At 32.1% G+C, this 24,309-nt stretch overlaps 5 protein-coding genes across 7 annotated transcripts; 3 read left to right on the top strand and 2 right to left on the bottom strand.

The window, feature by feature from the left end:
- On the top strand, nucleotides 1-1,646 carry LOC109330858. The gene has a single exon (XM_019565132.1). The coding sequence runs from the start codon at nucleotides 170-172 to the stop codon at nucleotides 1,328-1,330; it is 1,161 nt and encodes a 386-aa protein (XP_019420677.1). The 5' UTR covers nucleotides 1-169; the 3' UTR covers nucleotides 1,331-1,646.
- LOC109330872 (nicotinamidase 2-like) lies at nucleotides 2,700-6,110 on the bottom strand. Its single transcript, XM_019565143.1, has 2 exons — nucleotides 6,080-6,110; nucleotides 2,700-3,401 (listed from the first exon to the last, which is right to left on the bottom strand). The coding sequence occupies exon 2, from the start codon at nucleotides 3,381-3,383 to the stop codon at nucleotides 2,778-2,780; it is 606 nt and encodes a 201-aa protein (XP_019420688.1). The 5' UTR covers nucleotides 3,384-3,401; nucleotides 6,080-6,110; the 3' UTR covers nucleotides 2,700-2,777.
- Nucleotides 6,151-11,483, top strand: LOC109330843 (abscisic acid 8'-hydroxylase 2). Of its 3 annotated transcripts, XR_002105717.1 has the most exons (9): nucleotides 6,151-6,598; nucleotides 6,736-7,054; nucleotides 7,169-7,318; nucleotides 7,758-8,006; nucleotides 8,113-8,202; nucleotides 8,282-8,467; nucleotides 9,021-9,139; nucleotides 11,106-11,283; nucleotides 11,333-11,483. XR_002105717.1 is itself a non-coding variant. In XM_019565119.1 (8 exons), the coding sequence occupies exons 1-8, from the start codon at nucleotides 6,348-6,350 to the stop codon at nucleotides 11,209-11,211; spliced, it is 1,470 nt and encodes a 489-aa protein (XP_019420664.1). In that variant the 5' UTR covers nucleotides 6,151-6,347; the 3' UTR covers nucleotides 11,212-11,483. The 3 variants fall into 3 exon arrangements, 2 of the variants coding, with proteins under 2 accessions (XP_019420664.1, XP_019420671.1); XM_019565119.1 differs by having other exon boundaries at nucleotides 11,106-11,483; XM_019565126.1 differs by lacking the exons at nucleotides 11,106-11,283; nucleotides 11,333-11,483 and having other exon boundaries at nucleotides 8,282-8,378; nucleotides 9,021-9,126.
- Nucleotides 12,287-15,539, bottom strand: LOC109330829 (pentatricopeptide repeat-containing protein At2g35030, mitochondrial). Its single transcript, XM_019565107.1, has 2 exons — nucleotides 13,361-15,539; nucleotides 12,287-12,355 (listed from the first exon to the last, which is right to left on the bottom strand). Exon 1 carries the CDS (start codon nucleotides 15,484-15,486, stop codon nucleotides 13,615-13,617), a length of 1,872 nt encoding a protein of 623 aa, XP_019420652.1. The 5' UTR covers nucleotides 15,487-15,539; the 3' UTR covers nucleotides 12,287-12,355; nucleotides 13,361-13,614.
- On the top strand, nucleotides 17,581-20,058 carry LOC109330840 (geraniol 8-hydroxylase-like). Its single transcript, XM_019565116.1, has 3 exons — nucleotides 17,581-18,361; nucleotides 18,686-18,858; nucleotides 19,212-20,058. Exons 1-3 carry the CDS (start codon nucleotides 17,641-17,643, stop codon nucleotides 19,833-19,835), a joined length of 1,518 nt encoding a protein of 505 aa, XP_019420661.1. The 5' UTR covers nucleotides 17,581-17,640; the 3' UTR covers nucleotides 19,836-20,058.

Raw genomic sequence — 24,309 nt, 5'->3', positions numbered from 1 at the left:
ATATCTTTCACTTTGGAATTACGTTGCCTTAATCTTAGTTCCCATTTCTTCACTTAAAATTCCAACAACATACTTTACAAATTTTGCTTCCATTCAACAACTTAGATAGCAACTATGTTCCTCTCTAAAAAGCAATTTACTACGAAAAATACAAATGAAAAGTAAATAAATGAAGCCACAAAGTTCTTTTAATGCTACCAAATTTATATTCATTAGTTGCTCTTTCTTCATCAACTTCAACTTCAAGTTGAATATCTCAACCAACACCAGCAATAACAAAAAATGTTCTTATTTATTTGAACAAAACATAAATTACTCACAGAACCATAAAATGAATACCCTTTTCTGGCTCTCAGAATATCCAACATATAAACCAAGTTTTGACCTAGAACACTTCCATGCAACATTCTTCAAATGCATCAGTTGGGAAGTGGAAGAAACCTTTGATGCTATCAACTGCCCTTATCATTATGTTTGTGATAGAACATATCCTTCAAATTATTCTCCTGTTATTGATATCTTGGTCCTTCTTTTCACTACAGCTTCTTATTTAGTAACCCTAATCATTTTCATAAAGGATATGAGTTCAAGAAGAGGAAGAATCTTTGTGTGTCAATCAAAAAGATACTTGTTACCTTCTGGTCCAATATCACTTCCACTTATTATCTTAGCCTTTGCAAAGGGTCCTCAAATTAATACAATATTTCCACTCTCTTGTGTTGGTCCTGCAATTCTTCATCTAGTTCTCATTTCTGCCCTATCTTTTGACAATGGATCTGACAAGGATATTAAGTATGTTTTTGTTGCAACCTCAACAGTGTCTGGTATTTTGCATGCAAGCTTATATCTGGATTTTGTTCTTCTACCTTATTACACAGGTTTTGATGCACTAATGTCTTCAACATTCTCAGGTCAGTGTGCATCTTGTGTATGCAGGAATGAACCTTTAGTTGTAGGAGGGAAACTAGTGAGTTATAGGGGTTGGTCAATGACCACTTTTTTGGTTGTTGGGGTATTATGTTTAAGGATTGTGTGTAAAATCTTAGGAGTAAATTCAAGGAAAGTTTTGTATATAAAAAATTTGATGGAAAAATGTAGCTGGATCTTAATAACTGTGGATTGTGTTTATCTGATTGCAAATTCACCACCAGAAAGAGTGATGTTGAGAGTTGCTGCTTTTGGAGGCATATTTCTTTTGATTTGCCTTCATGTCCTTAAAGAAGCATGCTTTCAAATTTGCACAATGGCTTATGTAGCCGAAAAGTTGAGATGGGCATCAACTTCATCGCAACCGAGAAATGACGACATAGTGCAGGAGACTCCTACCTAGTCGAGTATGGGAAAGGCAATAAATATATGCAACCTTACCTTTACAAACTTCGGTGCAAATGAAGATAAACAAATTGTCCGAATAGCAATGAAGTTTTCAAAATCAATAGGTTAGTTTTGTTCTTTGTCATATAGTTAGCATAGGATAAAGCCTATTCTTTTAGTTTTGCCAAATGTATCTCATGCTCCAAATAGTATAGTAGGTGCCATAGTATTTTCCCAACTTCTAATTTTGTATGAAGTTTTTTATATTTCCTATTTTACTCTTTACTTGATTTTTGTGCCAAAACTAATGCAAATATTAGATTGTAAGGTGATTTTTTAAAGGCTCTACTTGTTAAATTGATCATAACCATAGCCATTGGTATAGAATAAGGCTCTACATGTTACATGAAAAATCTTAATTAAATTGTTATTTTGAGTAAACTTTGGTGCATTCTCACTTAGTTTAGAATAAGCTTGAGTTATATACTATTTTGTGCAGATTTAATAAAAAAAGTTTTAGATAAAAATTAATACAATGTAAGATATGATGTGATAATGTTAACTCATTTGCTCCAGGATAAGATAAAATAAAGGTAATACAATGAAATATATGGTTTAATGGTATTTCTTATAAATAGATATGTTATGACCTCATGTGAGCAAAAATAGAGGGTGCTATTGAGGAATGATGATCTTCTATTCCTAAAAAACCACGTCTCCATGTATCAAGCCAATCAAACACTATCAACTAGCATAAAAAAGTTACTTTATCATTTTGTGATTTTTCTTTTTAAGTAGATGACAATTTCCCATTGAGTTGGGACACAATGGGACACAAAAAAGTGGGACAAGTGATCCCCATTCGCTATAGACACACATTCTTCACTACCCTATTATGCACAAAAATTAGAGACACGTTTTGATGAGGGTGCTATAGCAACTCAAAAAAGGATGTGACATTAATGAAACTTAATTCTTCACTTGACTCTTACTTTGTTGGCCAAATAAAAACCAGAATTGTAGAGATGGGTAATGAAATAACTGAAGCAGCACCACTAGAATAGTTACTTGGAACTTAATAATTTGAGCATAATATGTTGAGGAGAATAATGAAGAAGAAGATAGTGTGGCTTTGAACAAACACATTTTTCAGGAACCAGATTTTTGTCCTGAAATCTTTTCGTCCTCATATCCCAAGTTAATCATATCTTACCAAATCACATAAAAAGGTTATGTTATATTTTTTTTAATTTTCTTTTCTAGTATGTGTCAAATTTCTATTGAATTGAGACACAATAAAACACAGAAAAGTGAGATAGCTGATCCTCATTCTATACTCAAGACCATCAAATAAAATATAACCACCAAAACCAATATAGATAATCAAGATTATCAAATAACACATTATTTATTCAGAATTGATAATATCATACACAATAGAAACATAGAATAAACCTAAATTTCTAGTTTAAAGAAATTGCTTGTTTAAGCTTATGACAATCAAGCAAATAAGCAAAACCATAAGCCATGTTCTTCAAAGTAGCTTCATGAAGTTCCTTATCTGAAGTAGCAGTAGCATCACTAGAAAAAAACACCCTAAACCCTCTAACAAAAGCCTCACGCGCCGTCGTCTCACAGCACAAATTAGTCATCACCCCTGTCACTATCACCTCCTCCACCCCCATCTCCACCAGCTTCTCTTCCAGCCCCGTGTTCCTAAAAGCACTGTAAGTATTCTTCTCCACCACCATATCATCTCCGCCGCGGTCTAGCGCCTCCATGAGCTCGGCCTCAGGCGTGCCGTCGAAGACAAGGTCATCAAACCACCACTCACCAGGCATGCCGTAGTCGGAGGGGGATTTGTGGCGGTGGCGCGTGAAGATGATGGGGATGGAGGCGCGTCGGCAGAGGGAGATGGTAGTGTTGAGGAAGGGTAAGATAGGGGTGGCCATAGAAGAGAAGTAGTTTTGCATGTCGATGACTAAGAGTGCACATGATTTTGGGTTTGGGTTTCTGTTTCGGATTTCGTATTTGGAATAGGGTGAACATGATTTCAGAGAAGAAGACATTGTTGAGTTTTTCTGTGGGTTGAAGAGTAGCTGAAGTGTGGACATAGATGATATGTGATAAGGATGTAACCAGGAGGGTTACGCGGTCCGTTACCCGATCATGATCGAGTCCAAATAGAATCAAGTCTTATTGAGTTTAGGGTTGAGTTCGAGTTAAAAATTAGATCCAAATAATATTTAGGACCTAGTAGGAAACAAATATGATTCGGCCCAACTCGTTTCATTGTTACTCACGAATCATATTTGTATATGTTTTATTCAATTGTATATAGAATAATGTCATCTCTTTTTTCAAAATTATCATTGGTTTTCTAATTTTTTTGTCATAAATACATGATTTAATAATATATACATATTTTATTTCATATATTAAATTACATATCTGTAATAATAAGTAAATATTGATAAAACTTTATTTAAAAGATATAATTATATTTAATCAGGTCTAGGTTTGAGTTTGAAGGTTGTCCCAGTCGATATTTGGATCATATCTAGGGTTGGATTCAGGTTCAAAAAATGATATACCAATATTTAGGATTGGGTAAGGGATAAACCTTACTCAATCCAACCTGACTGATGCTCACTCCAAGATATAAGATTATTTTTTATCCCAAATCATGTTTAAACTAATAAAAATATATTGTGCTAATTAAAAAAATTAATGTTCATTATGATTATGATTGATGTGATTAACATAAGATTTGTTACAACAAATCCCTATTCAGGATGATCAGTTTGGAGACTGAAATCTCGTGACTTAACTGGGGCAGGTACAACCGATCATCTAGTTGCAAATCATAAGAACCGATCATTAGTTGCAAAGTTTCAGACACTAGAAACATCATAAGAAGGAACTTTACCTAGCAGGTTATTACAAAACAAATCAGAAAAGCAACTAATGGTGCTTTAGGCTACAACAATATTTTAAATTGCGCTCCACAACTGCAATTGCGGTAACAATATTATTTTTCGAAGACTCCGCAAAAGTATCACAACCACAATTACAATTGCATTCATTTTTGGAGACCCTTATAGGTTGTGCTACCTTCATGTCCATGTCCTCCACCCATCTATCTCTCTCAATTGATGTTTGTTTTACAATATATGGGAAGACAACAACCAAACAGGGAAGAGTATATCCCAATTCCCAAAATCAATTACCCACTTACCAACCCACCCGGCCCATATCCACCATAATATCCCATTTTATTTACTTGTATAATTTAAAGGGAAATAATATATATATATATATATATATATATATATATTTATTTATAAAAAAAGAATGATGAACAAAGTGTCTATAAATATTTAGATTGATACTACATATATTATATTAATAGTTGCATACAATATCTAGAGAAATATTTTCTTTGAGAAATTTGTATATTTTTATGAGTAGGAGCTACCTCTAGTCTGATAAAGTATCTTAGAGAACCAAGATCTTTGATTATAAAAAGATTGTCCAAGTGATGTCTAAATTTTCTTAGCATTAGTTCCACGCAAAATCAGGTCCTCAACATAAAACATTAAAATGATGAACTTGAAACTGTTTATCTTAGTAATGATAGGATTATTTGTAGGCTTAAGAAATAAGAGTCGTATAAAGCTTGTAATAATATTTCCTACTAGCTTGTTTTATGGTCGGAGTGATTTATAAAGTTTGCATACCAGATTTGGTAGAATTACCATATTCATTTCTTGGTCTAGATAACCATGTAAAAAAGCATTATTTACATAAGTTGATGAAGTATCCAATTTTAGGAAGTAACAATTGCTAGGAATAATCTTAGCTCACGTATAGAGAAAATTTGCCAAAATAATCCAATTCATCATATCCATACTTAACATGATAGACCCATTTAGCACTTATGGAATATTGTCATGAGCATTTAATTCATTTTTCATAGCTTCAATCCAATGCCAAGATTTAATAGTTTGGTTATAAGTTTTAGGCTGTTTTGCGGAGATAAACAATACCTAATGCAGATAAGTGGGGGAAAGAGAACAATATGATAAAATAGAAGAAATAGGATGTGTAATAAAAAATGCTTTTCTATCAAATTTTGGTCATTTGTAATGGATCTTGACGGTTGATAATAGCTACTTTTCTAGTAGTGAATGGAAGTGATTCTTCTAGTAGTGATTTTAGGGGAAGAACTGAAAGGTAGACCCTAGAGTCTACATAATTGATCTTTGGTTTTTAAATCGTGAAAGTAGGTGTAATCCTTGAAGGTTTGTTTGTGAGTCGAGTTTCAGAGTCATCTCACAAGTGTATTTCATGACTCTGAAGTATTTCATTTTCTTTCATTCTCCTTCAAAATCTAATTCACAAACATACCCTAAAAGGTTTAAAGAGTATTATACATTTGAAAGTGATTTAACCCCCAACTACCAAAGGTTATTCTATGTCATTTCATATTATTCTGTTCCTCCTATACATATATAAACCAACAAACAATATACAAATGTAAGAGTTTTATTAACACAACAATGTGGCTGCTTGTGGTGTGTTGTTCAGCTTCCTTCAAATAGTCACAAACATCTATAATATTTATTTTAAACTTGTCAACATGCATTGATTTATATTATTTTTATATGAGAGTCGATAATATTTGATAAATCAATAATGAATGATTCGTTAACAATATAAAAAACATTTACGATATCAGTATTTAAATATTAAATCCTATACTAAATTACATAAGACATATCACATGGGATAGAATCTTCTGAACTATCCAAACTCTTCAAAAATATTAACAGAAGATTCGAGTTCAGGATGTTCCCTTAAAACTAGTGACGCTTGTCCAAACCCTAAGCTGCCACTCTATAAAATCTGCATCACCCTTTCACACCTTCACATCACCGACTCCATTTTCCTTTTATATTAATATCTTCTTCACAAAAATATTCAAGTAAATTACCACTTTCATATCCTGTTTCCAAAACACTTGTTACACCATGCAACTTTTTTTCACACCTTCACATTTTGATTCTTATTATCAGTTCCTTATTAACCACCCTTCTTTTCTCACATCATTCATCTTCTGTTCCTTCTTTCTTATTCTTTTTCATTTCATGCAATGGTGGCAGCAACACCACCATAAACACAAAAGGTTACCCCCTGGTTCCATGGGTTGGTCCTACCTTGGAGAGACCCTCAAGCTCTACACTCAAAACCCAAATTTATTCTTCTCCAACAGGCAGAAATGGTACATACTATATATATATATATATATGTCATTTGGCTTTCATCTTATGCACAATATAGACAACAATTCAAAATCTTGATACAATTTTCATTTGAAGTTGTTATTGATATTTGATGACTCTGATGAATTGTACTTAGGTATGGAGACATATTCAAGACTCATATCCTGGGTTGTCCTTGTGTGATGATATCAAGCCCCAAAGCAGCTAGAACTGTGCTTGTGACTCAAGCACATTTGTTCAAGCCAACATACCCTCCAAGCAAAGAGAAGTTAATAGGTCCAGAGGCTGTTTTTTTTCAGCAAGGTGCATATCACTCCATGCTTAAGAAGTTGGTTCAGGCCTCTTTTTTACCTTCTACTATTAGGAATTCAGTCTCTGATGTTGAACAAATTGTCCTAAAACTGCTCCCAACTTGGGCCAATAGAACCATCAACACCTTACAAGAAATGAAGAGGGTAAGTTATACATTACATGATGAGTTACTTAATCACATAATCACACAACTTAACTAGGAAATATAATAATTACATCATGAATCTCAATGAAAATTTATTGCCTTGTTTTGTTAGTATGCTTTCCAAGTAGCTGCAATCTCGGCCTTTGGTGAAACAAATGAACTTGAAATGGAAGAAATTAGAGAAATGTATAGTTGCTTGGAGAAGGGCTATAATTCTTATCCTTTACATCTTCCTGGAACTTCTTATTGGAAAGCAATGAAGGTAACTAAAATAAAATTCTTTTTTGGTTTAATTATATGTTTTACATTTTTTTTGTGCACTTATTTAGTCAAGAAGAAAAAAGTGGTCCACTCCATATAGTGGAGTATAAGAATAAACGATATATATAAATAGGTCGTTTGCATTTGAATTCATGAACTTTAAGTCATAAACAATAACCTTATTGTTATGCGAGGGCTCACAATCTAATTATATAATAAAGAGTACTCAATTATTTTGAATGCATACTTATGCGCTCAAACGTCCATTTGAATGGAAAACGGAAGGTTTTACAGGCATATCATAAGTGTTTTACATAACTAATATACCTTCCATTTTAATTTCTTACTTTTCAACTTTCAACTCGTAAACTGATCCTGAATGATGTATCTTGGTAACACAGTACTTAACTATTTATTTATTGGTAAAAAAATATGTGAAGGCAAGGACGGTTCTGAATGAGACAATAAAGATGTTAATACATAGAAGAAAGGAAAGCAGGAACCATGGTGGAGGGTTATTGGGAGTTTTGATGAGAGCCAGAAGTCACAATTTATACCAACTCAGTGATTCTCAGATTGCTGATAATCTCATAGGTGTCATATTTGCTGCACATGATACTACAGCAAGTGTTCTAACATGGCTTCTGAAGTTCTTGCATGACAATGCCAATATATTGGAAGCTGTTATGGTCAATATTACACTTTTTCTACTATTTTTTTTCTTTTTATGTTTCTTAATTTTCCTCTTACTCATGATTTTGATTATTATTTTGCTGAATATTTGAACTTACGTAGAGGGAACAGAAAGGAATTAAAAGCAAATTAGCTTCAGAAAATGGTGGACTTTCATGGGATGATACCAGGCACATGCCATTCACAACTCGAGTAATTTCACAATCATAACCGTAATTTAAAACATTGGTATATAAAGGTTGTAATAGAATGCAATTAAAATGAGATTCAGGTAATCCAAGAAACCCTGAGAAGTGCAAGTATACTATCATTCACATTCAGAGAAGCAGTAAAAGACGTTGAGTTGGAAGGTTACACTATTCCTAAAGGTTGGAAGGTTCTTCCACTCTTCAGAACCATTCATCATTCACCTCATTTCTTCCCTCAACCACACAAGTTCGATCCTTCAAGATTCCAGGTAATAATAGTAATAATAATAATAATAATCCATGTAGCTACAACATTGAATTTTGTAATGTAGTAAAAGGATGGAACATTACATTAGGTAATTTAGTAGTAGTCACTTAGTGAAAGAGAAAGAAATGAAAAGAAAGACTTGAGAGCCATGAAATATAGTTGTAAGATGACTTTCAAGCCTTCAATTTTCCTTCTAAAATTCAACTCTCAAACTAATCTTCAACAAAAATACAATACTGCAAAATATCTAAGTTTAAAGGATAACACGTTCAATAAAATCATAAGTCTAGAAGAGTCGTATATTAAGACTGAAATGTTATATCACATAGTGATGTTTGAAGAAGGTAATCTTACCTATAAACAGATAAATTGTTTTCAGGATTTAAATCTATCACTAGGCAGCAACCAAAGATGTGAATTTTGTATTACAATATGATAACTAATATCTCTAAACATTTTGTTCAACAATAGTTGGTATATATAGTTCTAATTAAGAAAATAAACAAGAGTTGTTAAATAAATATGAATTTGAGTTTGGTTATGGAATGTTGTAGGTGCCACCAAGACCAAACACATACTTGCCATTTGGAAATGGAGTTCACTCTTGTCCAGGCAGTGACTTGGCTAAGCTTGAGATTCTTGTTCTCCTCCATCATCTCACAATTTCTTACAGGTTCTTAATTTTCTATTGAATTTCTAGGAGCAACACTTATTGAGAGTGACAATCATATATTCCGAAAGGGATTAGATTGGGGTTATCTTTTATCATGATATGAAGTCATATAGTAATGCAAATGGGAAAGGTTATGACTGGGTCATTTATTGATAGAGTGAAGGATACTTGAATACAAGTCTTATTCATAATGGTGGTTGCTTAAATACTTAGAATATAAGATTACTCCACCTAATTAATGAAGTAGGTGTTTTTGTTGAACTCTTCTTATGGCTTAAGTTATAACATGGGTTTAGTACAAAGAAAAGGCACCTCTCCTGGTTAACCCCTCAATCAATGAGTGAAATACCAAAAAAAAAATGTTGGTATAGTAGTGTAAGTCTATCTAAATCCTCAGAAAGAACAAAAGTTCAATGATTTAACTCTTGGGAGCGACACTTATTGAAATGACAATCACATATTCTGAAAATGATTAGTTCCTTACGTATACAATAAGTAATATTCTTATTAGTACAAAAAAAATCGACAAGTGGGACTTTACACTGAAACAATAGAAATGAGATGTTCTTTAGTTTCACAACCAAACTTGTGAAAGAATTAGGCAAAACTTCATACTCGTAGGACCCTATCAATCATAGAATGATACTTAGGAAAATAAACGTGCCTACTCTTTTGGGATAAATTTTGTTGCCTCATACATACGTATCACTTTGTGTGCTACACGTAAAAAAACAAAATTCTAAATTATTTAATTTAAACCTATAATAGCTTAATGATTTTTAACCAGCTAGATTATATAACATATGGGGTGGCATTACTTGTGAAATAACATATTTGGTCCTTCTTTAAATTTATAATTGGGAAAGTTAATCTTAAACTTGTTATCTATAACTTTGTTATAAAAATTCTCTATCCAAGACTCTAAGTGATCAATAATTGATGAATACAAGATAAAATGAACTCATACTTAATACTTCAAACCCTAAGAAAACTTAGGAGAATATACATTAAATAAACTATTTAAAAAATAGTATGTCCAATAGTTTGGTACGATATTAAGATCAGCAATAGTTATAAGGTTAATATTCAAATCCTAGAAACAATACTATATATCCTCTTCAGACTCCACTAAGTTAGCCACTACCCGTTTATCCTCTAGCCTATTGAGTCAACAAGTGTGGTACAATTTTAAAGCATTGTAATATATATTTATTTATCTATCTATTTGAATCATAAAAAAATTATTCCAGGCAATTTGCCACCTTGATCAAATGACAGATTCACATGTGGATTGCTACTAAAAATGACAAACTTAATGGGACATGGATTACCTATAATGACTAATAATGTCTCATTCTCTATCTCGGGTCAATCACATATTATCATATAAATAAAATAAAAAATTTAAAAATACAAACTAATATTCTGATTGGCTCATGATAGTGAATGAAACACCATTCTGGCCGATGATCTTCATCCAACATATTATTATTGTTAGTAGTTAGGTGTCAATTTTCAAAGGAACAAGTTTTACTCAAAACCACACACAGCTCTGCACAATTACACACGACATCATATTTCTCCTTGTCCTAATTTGGAACGTGACTCTGACCCACTTCCTAATTTTTCTCTTACAATCCAAACACATTAGTTCGAGAACATTGCACTAATCCCATCAGACAAAATACATTTCGTTCATGAAATTGACACATTACAAAGGAAAATTGGTTTTATAGTCATGTGATTAAAAGCATTGTATGACTTTAGCTGTTAATAATCTTTAGCTAATGTTTAAAGTTTTATAATTTTTTTTCTTAAAAGTTTAGTAGATATAACATGTAACACTCAATTTTGATAAGTGATGTAGAAGAGTAAGGATTGAAATTAATGATTTTCCGAAAATGTAAATTTATCATACAGATTTTGTCAAATTTGTACCCATCTTAGTTTTGATTGTATGCTTTAGGTGGCAAGTGGTGGGAAATGAAGATGGAATACAATATGGTCCTTTTCCAGTACCAAAACATGGATTACCATTAAAGATAACCCAGAGGAAGAAGATATTTACCTAAAGTTGCAAATTTCAAACTAATAAAGGAAGTTCAGATTCATAAAATGTTAAGAAAGTGGACCAAATCAATTTGTTCCTTGTGAAGATAATCATTGTTGACTTTTCTTTTTTCTTTTTTCTTTTGTAGTAGAGATTCTCCTTCTATGTTATAGGCCATTGATAGGATGGATATAGCTACCACTGATTACACTGTATGATCAAGATCTGTGTGTACAAATATTTGTGCAAAAAAATGTACAAGTGAATAAGATATTTTCAAAATGAAATGAAAATATGTGATTCTGGATACTTGAAGATAAGTGTGCAGATTATGTTAAATAACTTGATTTGATAATTGCTGGAATAAGAAAATTTGTATTAATTATGAACCTGTGTCTATGTTGTATAGGATCAATGTGGTTATAGATAAGATATGGTGAAGAAAGCTTTTATGTTGTATACTTAGACTATGCCAGATCCACATAAAGTTATAGTTCTCCACAAACCTTGATAACCCTTCTTATTACTAAGCAAAAGTTATAATTGGTGATAAGGATACACTTTAATTTCTTAGTAGTTCATAGTTTTAAATTGTGATTTCAATCAATTATGCATATAATCAAGAAAGGTCACATTGAATCCTCCTGTATCGTATTAGGGTAAGGTTAAAGATTTAATTTTTGGAAGCAACATTTGTAATGTAAGACAACTATATACTCAAAAGAAAGTTTGATTTTTGGAAGCAACATTTGTAAGGAAAGATAACTATATACTCGAAAGAAAATTAGTTCCTTATATAAAGATTTTTAGACACAATTGTATGTATAGATTGTTAATGGATTTGTTGGTTGTGTCAGACAAAACCAAATATGTTAAAATCTCTTGTCATTCCATGATTTTGCTTTTGTTAACCTAGAAATCAACTCTCCACTAACATATTCTTTGGACACAAATTCTTCCAACTATTTTCTGATAAGATGCTATGCTTTGTCTCATGTTAACTTTCATGATAAGCTATGAAAGATCCATGATGTTCAAACAATGCCGACCGCTTGTGTTGCCAGTTATTTTCTGAATCTTTTACAATTCATGTGATATTGGACCAGTCCAGCAGTGACTAGAATAGATCATTGGGTTGACGTGTGCTGCAAGTCTGTATGTTGAGTCTGCACAGATTTGAAGGGAGAAATGTTATCAGTCTAAAATCTTGGTTTTAACATAGAAAATGAGAGAGAACAATGACTCAACTTCTTTATTTAAGCAAACACAACTTTCTCCACATGTTTATCATGAAGCTATGTTAATCTGGTAAAACATTTTGTCTCACTAAAGTTATTGAGCGAAAGCAAAATATTTAGTAGTATATTATGAAATTGGTTTATGTATCCCTTGTTATTATGAATTAACTATTCCAAAAACACTAGCTGTTAGCAAAAGTTTGTGATTTATATCTAAATCTAACATGTTCCCTCCTGCCATGGGCACATACATCAGGCTTGAAGCATGACAATGCACATGCCAAAACAATTTTATGTTTCAGTTCAACTTCTTTTTTAATTTAAAAGAATGGGGCAACAAAGATCGAAATCCTAAGTCCTAACCACACGATCGTAAAGGCTCTGAACCATGTCAGCAATCCACTATTATAATAAAAACTTCAGCTTTTAGGTGAAGTTGCATGACTAATTTCACATCTAATACTTTCCTAGATCATTAAAAGGGTGAGCCAAGGTGTATTGGTAAGGTTGCCAGTCTTACGACTTGGAGGTCATGAGTTCAAATACTGGAAACTGCAGCTTTGTACACTAGGCCGCCTCTCACTTTCTAAGATCATTGATTCCTACATGCATCATATAGACATAATAAAGTAACTGAACTTGTTAATAATTTATTCTGTAAGTGTCTGATCACCTGAGCAAAAGCCATAGCGGAGATGAGCTAATATATCCCTCTTTAAGTAATTTACATAAAAGTCAATAAACATGATTTATGATAGAGCATTATGACATACTCTGATCCATGTAGCCAACCCCACCAACTGGGATAAGGCTTGGTTGTTTTATGTAATCTACATAACACTATACATGTTAGTGTGCTTGGGAGGGGATGGAGGCCAAATTATACAACCTAATTAATGATTTCGGTTGCATAAAGTTAAAGGTAGGACATACCAAATACCAGTAATCTTTAACAGATATCAATTCCATTGTCCAAGCTTCGAGCCAGACAGCTTTATATTTACTAAAATCCCACACCAACTAATAATTCATCATCTGGCTTTTCCCCAGCCTTCTTCAATTTCGCATGTAGAACAAGAACAAAAATGAAGTTAAAGCTGTGAGTGAGATGTACCAATATCAGTAAACTTTCTCAAATGTCAAGTTCACTGCATATTCCAAGCTTTGAGCAACACAGATTTATATTACTAAAATTCCGCACCAACTAAAAAATCATCATCTGTCTTGTCCCCAGCCTTCTTCATTTTTCTATGTAGATCAAGAAGTAAATATCCAAGCCGCTCAAATTGAGAATGCGACTTATCACCAACTACAAATACTTGCACTATATTGCCTACTTCAATCCAACTACAACCTGGCTGTTTCTTTAACCCCTTGTCCTTCATTTTCATCCTGACATTGGCAGCTTCTTTCCACTTCCCTACTGAAGCATACATATTTGAAATTGATAAATAAGTTCCTGCGTTGTCTGGTTCAATTTTCAAAATGTTCTTAGCAACAAGCTTCCCGATACCTTCGTTTCCATGCACATTACATCCTGCTAGGAGAGCTCCCCAAACAGACAATGAAGCCTCTTTCCCAAGTCTCTCAATGATATTGTAAGCTTCTTTCAGCCTTCCTGCCCGGCCACAAAGATCAATCAAACATGCGTAGTGGTCTTCTCTGACTTGTATACATCTGTTTTTTAGAAGCTCGTCGAAGTATTTAAGGCCCTCCTCGACTAAACCAGCATGACTGCAAGCTGTGAGAAGTCCAACAAAGGTGACATCATTAGCTTGGAAACCAAATTCTTGCATTTCATTATATAGGTTAATTGCCTCCTTGCCATATCCATGGTGTGCATAGGCGGCAATCATACCATTCCAAGATATCAAATCCCTTTGGCTTAATAAACCATCATCAAACATCTTCCTAGCAATATGCAGCTCTCCACATTTTGAGTACATATTTATCAGCGCGGATACAACATATGCGCTATCCTGAAAAACTGTTTTACTTATTAGTTGATGAATTTGTTGTCCCTCAGTAAGACCAGCTAAGTCGCTACAAGCACCTAACATTGTCACGAAGGTTCCAGTGTTAGGTTTTAATCCATCGTCATGAGCTTGCATTTTGTTAAATATTTTCAACGCTTCTTCACTTAGGCCATGTTGCACATACCCTGTCATCATCGCAGTCCAAGTAATGACATTCTTTTGTGCCATTTTATCAAATAACTTTTCTGCACGATTCAAGTCCCCATTCTGAATGAAACCAGTGATCATTGTATTCCATGAAGGCATGTCCCTCTCGGGCATTCTCTCAAACAACTCTAGAGCCTCATCCAATCTCCTATTTTGCGCATAACCCGTGATCATTGCATTCCACGAAACCACATTACGGACAGGCATCCTATCAAAAAGTACCCGAGCATCATCAATTCTCCCACTTTTAGACAACCCTGTGACCATAGTAGTCCACGAAATCACATCCCTTTCCTGCATCTTATTAAAAAGCCTCTGTGCATCCTCAACCCTCCCACACTGTGCCAATGCCGTTATGATTGTATTCCACGACACCAGATTCCTCTCTGGCATCCTCCTAAACAAATCCAAAGCCATCTGGGTTTGGCCATTTCGCGCATACCCATCAACCATCGTGTTCCAAGACACAACATTCCTCATCGGCATCTCATAAAACAACCTCTCAGCTTCCTTAATTTGATTAAACTTGATGTACCCACCGACCATAGCAGTCCAAGTGACCACATTTTTCTTCGAATCTAGTCTATCAAAGAGCTTCCTTGCTTCTTTAATCAAACCACACTTGATGTACCCACTTATCATTGTAGTCCACAAACCAATGTCCCGTTGAGACATTTCATCAAACAACTTGCGTGCATGGTCAATTTTCCCTTCCCTGCAAAGGCTTGAGATGGAAGAATTGCAGCGTTTAATGTCAACACTTAGACTAATTGTGGATGCTAATCTGATTGTAAGAGTGTTTATGATTGGTGGGTGATTGTAAGAGTGCTTAGAAATATGCAACAAAGTGAATGATAAATGATATAGATTCTTCATTGTTGAGTCAGTGAGTATCAGAGGAATGAGATATATAGTGCATAATCACTGGGTTACGAAATCATGGTTTTTAGACAAAAAGGCATACAATAAATTATTTCTCCATACTATAATATCATTTATCTCATTTCACTAATATATAGTATGATAAGTGTACTATTTTATTTAAGAAAAAAATGATTGAAAATGATATATATTATATTTTTACTGTTAGAAAGAAATAACTAATCTCTTTATACGAGAAGTGATTTATTATTCTTCAACATAAACTACATCATTCCTTTTTCTTTTTGATTGATTTGTATAAATCATTCAAATATTATATGTTTTCATTTAAAGTTCAGTTTTTTTTAATAAAAATAGTAAATCTAATACAATTTTAAGTAAAAAAATATCTATTTTAAAATAATAAGTTTAGTACTTTGGTAAAGTGCTGAATTCTCATAAAAATATATAAATCAATAATAAAATATTAATTAATAAATAATAAAACTTGTAATCTTGATTTAACATCTGAGTTCATATTTTCACCTTGGTCTCACTCCAATGCATGGATTTTTGTTGTTTGATCCAATATAATTGTGGTCATCATGGTCCTGCCATGTTTTCTTCTGCTTTAACTCATCTTATTTATTCTCGCATAATTCCTTTGAGAGGCCTTGTCCACCGAACACGTCTTTCACTCTCTTTTGCATAATGTGGCACCTCGACTAAGAGCCATCTACTAATTGTTGAGTACAAGCGATCAATCAAATAGAATAAGACTCTAAGGAAAAGAGAAAATAATATAATGAAATTGGTAATGAGTTTCAACCATATGTGTCTATGTCTCGGGAGCGCTGAGCGACTACCAATATATATTATTAGAGAATAAATATTACAATATCTAACACACCAATGAGTCCAAGTGCAAGTGCCCATCGAGTATTTCTATTTAGTGCGATGCTTATATTTGGTGCATGTTATAAGAAAAAATTGAGTCCAATATATAACGTTAATCACTTTATTTCATTTCACTAATCTAGAATTAATACAATAACATATTTGAATCATCCGATTCCGTAATCATATGGGGGTATTTCTCATACCTAACAACGTCCAATAATGAAATCTTGAATGGACAGATACCATCCATCTCTGTGAATTAAATATGCAAGGCCTCACTATCAACATATATAGAAGGGACAATGAACAGATATCATACAATATAATAACTTTTGTTTTAATATATCATTAGTCAATTACATGATTTAATACAATAAATACATGTCCATATGCAAGAATGCAAATATCACATATTTTCTTCTCCTTTCCTTTCCTCTTCTCTAATCTCATCCCTCTCCAATTAGTGTGATTTTCTGAAGATGGACACAATCAAACATTTAGAGAATTTTTAAAATTATTATTATTGTAACTTAATTTTAAATGAATTTAATTTTTATTACAATTTCCCAATCACAATTTTTTTTATCCCAACTTAAAATCTGCATCCAAAGATTAAAAAAATATGCTCATTAAATCAATTGAATTTTTATTATAAAAGTTTACAATTACAATTTAAAATTCAATTTCAAAAAAATGCTCTGATCAATACAAAAAATTAGACTCAATATGATTTTTTTTATACTTGCACGGCCAATGTGTATCATATACGTCCATGGCCTACTCTGTTGACAAGTCGTTTACGCGCAAAACGACGTCTCCCAAACCAGAAGTCGTCTACCTTGAATAAGACGTCATCCAAGCTAGAAGTCGTCCTGGCTCAAACCAACTTCTCTACACGGTGAAGTCTTTCTTCTCCAAACCGGCTTCTTTATAGTAAAAGGTTACCGATAACGAAATCAACGGCTCAGATCAACCACATTATAATCCAACGGCTATACACGGTTCAGTCCAAACCAAAGTGAAGTTGACAATTTAGAATTTGTCATATATGTATGCATGTGTGGATTCCATAATCATAAGGGGACCCTATACTTATTTTCATACCTAACATAGTCCAAATAATTGAAATCTTGAACCAACGGGTAACCCTACGTAAATTGAATATGCAAGCCCCACTATCAACATATATACAAGAGCAAATGTCACATATTTTCTTCTCATCCCTTCTCCCATTAGTGTGAACTGTGACACCTAACCCTTCTTCTGAAGATGGACACAATCACTTGTATACTTCTCTTTCTTTTCACCTTCACCTTTCTTCACAAACTTCATTCACTCTTCTTCAAAACCACCAATACAAATAATCACAAGCTTCCACCAGGACCAGTTGGTGTTCCCATCTTTGGAAATCTACTCCAACTAGGTCAAAAGCCCCACCAAACCATGGCCAACCTAGCCAAGATTCATGGACCAATTATGTCTCTGAAACTAGGCCAAATAACAACCATAGTCATGTCTTCACCTGACACAGCCAAAGGGGTGCTTCAAACCAATGATCAATTTATGTCAAATAGAAAAATCCCTGATTCTATGAAAGCTGCTAACCATGACCAATACAGCATACCCTTCATGCCAGTTTCTCCACGTTGGAGAGAACTAAGGAAGATATGCAATGGCCAATTATTCTCAAACAAGAATCTTGATGCTAGTAAAGAGCTTAGGGCAAAGAAGGTAGGGCAACTTTTCAATGAAATATGTAAATATAGCTTGAAGGGTGAGGCTGTGGATGTTGGAAGGTTATCTTTTAAGACTACAATAAATTTGTTGTCAAACACAATTTACTCACAGGATTTGATTGAGTCTGTGAGTGAAGCTGGTGAGTTCAAGGAATTGGTGGCTAATATTATGAAAGAAATTGGAAGACCAAACTTGGCTGATTGTTTTCCAGTGTTGAAGATTGTTGATCCTCATGGTATCAGGAGAAGAACAGGTAAGTACCGAGGCTCGGTCCAATGAAAAATTATCACTTAGTTAAAAACAAAAATATTAAAAATACATTTTAATATTTTATATTACTTAGAGGTTATTGATTGACTAAAAGATATCGAGACATAGTGATTTCGAGATAAAGGATTTCATTCTCGGTCTAAGATATGTTTCATGTACCCTTTCATTTTTATTAGTCAGAAAATATATAGTTAATTCACTAGAAGATATGTTTCTTTCATCTACTTTGTTGTATAGGTGTAGGAGAAGATAAAATAGATTCTATTTTTCAAACATCATATACCAAAATGCAGACATTTCTGTGCAGGTACTTACTTTTGGAAATTGTTGAACATCTTCAAGTCCTTGGTTAAGGAGCGATTGAAGCAAAGGAAAGAAAGTGGTTACTGTAGTAGAAAGGACATGTTAGATTCCTTGCTCAATAATGCTGAAGATAATGGCCAACAAATGTATAAAGATATGATTGAACGTTTATCATTGGTATTTCCTCCCTTACCCTATTATCATTTCCTTTTTGTCACTTTGCTAAATCACTATACCCTTAGATTTTAGGACCATTTCTTGATATTTAATTGCAACCAGACAGAGACAAATGAAGAAGATTTTTGCATATCTAAGAAAGAATTAGTCGAAAATATTTGATAGAGAAACATCATTGTCCCTTGTTTTATTATATATTTGAGAAAATACAATGAATAAAACATAAAAAATTAATTATAAAGATTAAAACCAAAATTTGACATATTTCTAGGTAAAAATATATTTAAATATGACTAAATAAAATAAGGTTCAAATCAAATACCATTTTTGTACTAACTATAAGTTCTTGTTAGGACTTGTTTGTTGCAGGAACTGATACAATTACATCTACTGTAGAATGGGCAATGGCAGAATTGCTTCAAAACCCAAATATCATGTCAAAAGCAAAAGTAGAGTTAGAAGAAATTATTGGCAAAAATAACCTAATTGAAGAATCAGACATTGCCAAATTACCTTATTTGCATGCAATAATAAAAGAGACTTTTAGGTTACACCCAGCAGCTCCACTTTTACTCCCTAGAGTAACTAAAGTCGATGTTGAGATGAACAACTATATAGTCCCAAAGGGTGCACAAATATTAGTTAATGTTTGGGCTATAGGAAGGGATCCAAATTTGTGGGATAACCCTAATTTGTTTTCACCTGAAAGGTTTTTGGGTTCAGAAATTGATGTTAAAGGTACAAATTTTGAGTTGATACCTTTTGGTGGTGGGAGAAGAATATGTCCTGGTATGTCATATGCAATTAGGATGTTGTTCTTGATATTGGGTTTGTTTATTAACTCCTTTGATTGGAAGCTTGAAGATGGAATTGAACTAGATGATATGGATATGGATGAAAAGTTTGGGTTAACCCTAGAGAAGGCTCAACCAGTTAGAGTTATTCCAATCAAAGCCAACAATGGGGTACGAGTTTAAAATGTACGCATCGTCATTGTAAAGTTTTTTACACTGTCAACACATTATTCACCTATTTAATGGTGGTGGTGGATGATTTATTAACAGTGTAAAACACATTATTAGTGTGTACATGTTAAATCCTTGTGGTAATGGAGAGTTTAGATAAGACAATATTGCAACCATTATAAAAGTTGTGGAGTGGAATTTAAAGCATATTAGGAGAACTTGTGTAGTCCATTATGTATTATGGATGTGAAACTTAAAGATCAATGACTTATATTGATTAGGAGTGAATAGTGAAGATTGTTAATGTTGAACTTATTTTATATTTGGTGGTTTTGTTTATATTTAAATTTGTAAAACAAGTATATTATTAATTAATGTGCAGTTCTTTATATTTTTATGATTTAAAAGCTAGGCAATGTCAGTACAAAGTTTTTTATACTGTCAGCATATCATTTACGAATAATTTATATTATTTTTGTTTGTTTTGAGAGTCAATAATAATTAATATATGAATGATTTGTTGATAGTGTAAAAAATATTACACAGTAAGTATATATATATTAAATCTTATTTTTAAAAGCATGAGTTAATTACGTGTTTAATATATAAGTAACAGTAATAAATTGACAGTTGCCTCTATAAAAAATAACAAAACAAATGGAAGCAGAGAAAATCTCTTACATTAAAAAAGAAAAAGTTAGATAACAAAAAATGAAATCTTACATTAAATAATCTGAAATCTTGTGTCACTTATTAGATAACAAAAATGAAGCAAAAGTAAGATAAAAAGTTAGTTAGGAAAAAAGCATCAAAGCCACCGTCAATTAAAACAAATAAAACTTGTGAACTTGTATTTAGTTCACTTCCATAAGTGGAAGCATTTTTCTAACTGGAAATGGTTGGCTATCGAGTAAAATTTCATTTTCATTTTTTCGATAAATATAAATATTTACACATAATCAATGTATCATGTCACATTTATTTATATTGTTTTTATTTATGAGTTAGTAATAATTAATAAATAATAGATAATACAGTAACATCCATACTTATATCTTTTATATTTATCAATTCCTATTTTGCAAAAGAGGGTGTTGATTAAATTCTAACAAAACCTGCATTGTTATCAATACTCTAGATTAATTTATATATTATAATAAATAAATATATTTATAATATAAATATTATTTTTGGATTGAAGTGATTCATTACAAACAACTATCAACTGGTTGTGACTAGAAAGGTACCATAGAATTTCATATATGGGCTTTGATAAATAATAAAAAAAGTGAAAAAGAGCTATAAACTAAATATAAAGAAATTAAATAAAAAAGTTTAAGTCTTTGAGATAAAAAAACAAATAAAAATTTAATATTTCTAGAGATTAAATCATAATATATCACATTTTATGTAAATTGTAATATTTTTTAGACATTCAGCCCACAATTATCTACATTGCCAGTATAAATGCTTGCTGGTTTTACAGGTGGATAAATAGCTTAAAATTTTAGATTTTAATATCTATATATTATTAGTATACTTTTATTTAAAATTAATAATAATTAATATATAAATAATAAATATATGTCGAGAATATAAAAAATAATTATATTCACAATATATAGATATTAAATGTAAAAAAAATTCTAGCAAGTATAATTGGCTTAGAAGACGAGGAGTTGAGAATAGGGAGAAGATTTTGTATTTTTTTTATTGTTTTAATAATGAATAATTGAAATAAATCATTAAATAACTTTTCTATCTTTGTCTTCTATTACTTCTAGGGGTGGCAATATGGGTCAGGTTGGGCCGCCCCAGTCTACCGTTGGCCCGCCAAAATATGACCTGGCCTGACCCGACCCTTATTGCTAAAAGGACTCAAAATGGCGGCCCGACCCATATTTGGCAGGGCTGACCCATTTTTTTAATGTTTAAAACACATTAAAGTTTTTAGACAAAAATAAATAATCATCGGGTCTCATTAATGTCTTTTAAAACAAAACATCACAAACAAAAGTCCACAATATCATAAAGTCTTAGTTTAAAATTTGTAAATTCTAAACAACAAGTCAACATAGTCTTAAACTTTTAGACTCTTAGTTCACACTAAAGCTTCTAGTTCCTAAGTTTTAAATATTAGATGCTTTGTTGGAAAAAAATGTCTCAACTTTTCTATTATTACTACCAATGTCTTTCAAATCTTCATATTCATTATGTATATGATTAAATTAATATATGGTTATAAAAATTATTAACTAACAAATAAATGATAGCTACATTGAAAAAATAATTTTTCTTCACAAACAAAACCATTCAACCAATTCCGAGCACAAATCAAAGCTTCCACATTTTTGAATAAAAGTCGAGTTCTATACTTGTTAAGAACATTGAACCAATGCTAAATGTAGATTCAGATGCAACAGTTATAATATGAATGCAAAGCTAGAAAGGGAGGTTGATCACTTTTTCTAAATAAAAAAGAGGCACTGAAAATAAGTATTATATGTGGGTCAATGATATTTGTATATGTACTACAGACTACTTGCTTAGACATTTATTAGTGTAGTGAAAATAAGTACTATATGTGGGTAAAATATATTGAAATAAAATGTGTATGGTGATTGACATACAAGTATTTGTAACAAATTATTGGATTAAATACTATATTTATGCATTATGATATGTAACAAATAATATTTAAACCTTTTTTCCTTTTTAATGTTGACCGACCCCCGTGGCCCATCTAAAAATGGGCTTCTAAACTGGGCTGAATTTGGGTTTTTGAGCTAAAATCTTCAACCCGGTCTGCTAAAAATACCTATCCGAATGGACCGGTCCATCGAGCCAAGCACATATTGCCATCCCTGATTACTTCTAAATAGATGAAAGTTGCCCATATTAGGCAATAACATGCACACATTAGATGAGTCAAACTAAAGCATTTTACTTAAGGGAATGAAGTATCTCCTGGTATTAGGAGATAAGTTATCTCCTCCTGCCAGTGAAATCATGACATGTGCCATGTTTCATCATTTTCTATAAAAATATTTTTAAAAATAAACAAAATAGCACACATGTCACATTTTTATTGGCTAGGAAAGATAAGTTATCTCCTAATATGATATAAGGAGATACATTATTCTCTTTACTTAATTAATGAATCAAAATCAATTTTTTAATTTAAAGCTCAAGGTGTATATTAGATGAACTTTGCAGAATAATTGGTCAAGAAAAATAAAATATATCTTTATCATAAAACCAATATTATAAGAGAGAAAAAACGTGTATGGAAGAGTTTTTTCTACTATTTATATTTACTTATCATTGACTCTTAAATATAATAATACAAATGAATGGTAGATGATAAATCAATTATATTTAAATTTTTGCACTAATAGTATTTGGAATGGCGATAGGGTGAGTCGGGTTGTGCTTACCCAACTCTGAACCCGAAATCCAAAACACGAACCCGAATTAAGCGGGTTAAAAATAATAATATTATCTCTGAACCAACGAGAACCAGGTCGAAACATGTATTTATATATATGATATATATATAGGTTTTATATACGTAATATTGTAATTATATATATATATTAATTGAGTTCGGGGTAAGGTATCAACTATACCAAACTCAAATCCGAAAGTTGAACTCGGGTAAAATCCAAACCCAATCACGTCGGATTTCCCATTAAATTCGGGTTGTGTTTAGATGGCTACCTACGAGTTTAGTTTTAATTGTCATTCCTAATGGTACATATATATTATTACAACCATATTATAAAACCTAAGGCATACATCAAATGAGGAGAGTTTCCCCCTAAGCAAAGTCTCGGGTTCGAGTCTTGTGGATAAAAAATATCCGCTAAGAGAGTTAGCCTCACATACCTATAAATGTTTCCAACTCGAATAAGATTGTGAGATACTGGTGTGAAACCAAAAAAAGAAGAAGGAGATCTCTCATATAAAGTTTAACTCCTTCAATTGTCCAATAAAAGGAGATCACATCATATATAATTATATTTTATTAATATCTCTTTTCATTTTTTGAAACACAATGAAGTAGAATATTGGATTAGCTTTTTTTCTTTTTAATTTTAAATAAAACGTTTGATTGGCTTTCTAGGTTAATCCAATTTAACTCCCACAATTTTTTTTACAATTAGAAGCAATTAAATTCCTCATTCAATTAAGAGTATAATCAATGTCATCAAGCCCAATCAACTTTTGAATAGTGACATCCAATACTCATCTCATTGTATAAAAGAGTTTTATATATGAGAAAAAGGTGTATACACAGACATATAAGAAATTTTTATACTGTCATTATATTGTTTATTATTCATTTTCAATCGTCATTGACTTTTCAAAAAAATATTCTAAATGAATAATGGATTGTACTGTAAATATTTTACATAATCACTATATAGATTTAACATTCTTTATATATATATGATTTAATATTATACTGTCACTTTACATTAAC

Source organism: Lupinus angustifolius, chromosome LG02 (genome assembly GCF_001865875.1).
Source record: "Lupinus angustifolius cultivar Tanjil chromosome LG02, LupAngTanjil_v1.0, whole genome shotgun sequence".
NCBI lineage: Eukaryota > Viridiplantae > Streptophyta > Magnoliopsida > Fabales > Fabaceae > Lupinus > Lupinus angustifolius.
This window is presented reverse-complemented; position numbering and strand designations above follow the sequence as displayed.

Excerpts from the sequence above, each read along its gene's own strand:
- LOC109330840 (XM_019565116.1), top strand. The coding sequence starts at position 17,641 with ATGGACACAATCACTTGTATACTTCTCTTTCTTTTCACCTTCACCTTT. Across the intron at positions 18,362-18,685 it reads TGGTATCAGGAGAAGAACAG|GTACTTACTTTTGGAAATTG; the intron begins GTAAGTACCGAG and ends ATTTCTGTGCAG. Across the intron at positions 18,859-19,211 it reads TGATTGAACGTTTATCATTG|GACTTGTTTGTTGCAGGAAC; the intron begins GTATTTCCTCCC and ends AGTTCTTGTTAG.
- LOC109330872 (XM_019565143.1), bottom strand. The coding sequence starts at position 3,383 with ATGTCTTCTTCTCTGAAATCATGTTCACCCTATTCCAAATACGAAATC.
- LOC109330858 (XM_019565132.1), top strand. The coding sequence starts at position 170 with ATGAAGCCACAAAGTTCTTTTAATGCTACCAAATTTATATTCATTAGT.
- LOC109330829 (XM_019565107.1), bottom strand. The coding sequence starts at position 15,486 with ATGAAGAATCTATATCATTTATCATTCACTTTGTTGCATATTTCTAAG.
- LOC109330843 (XM_019565119.1), top strand. The coding sequence starts at position 6,348 with ATGCAACTTTTTTTCACACCTTCACATTTTGATTCTTATTATCAGTTC. Across the intron at positions 6,599-6,735 it reads TTCTCCAACAGGCAGAAATG|GTATGGAGACATATTCAAGA; the intron begins GTACATACTATA and ends AATTGTACTTAG. Across the intron at positions 7,319-7,757 it reads CTTATTGGAAAGCAATGAAG|GCAAGGACGGTTCTGAATGA; the intron begins GTAACTAAAATA and ends AAATATGTGAAG.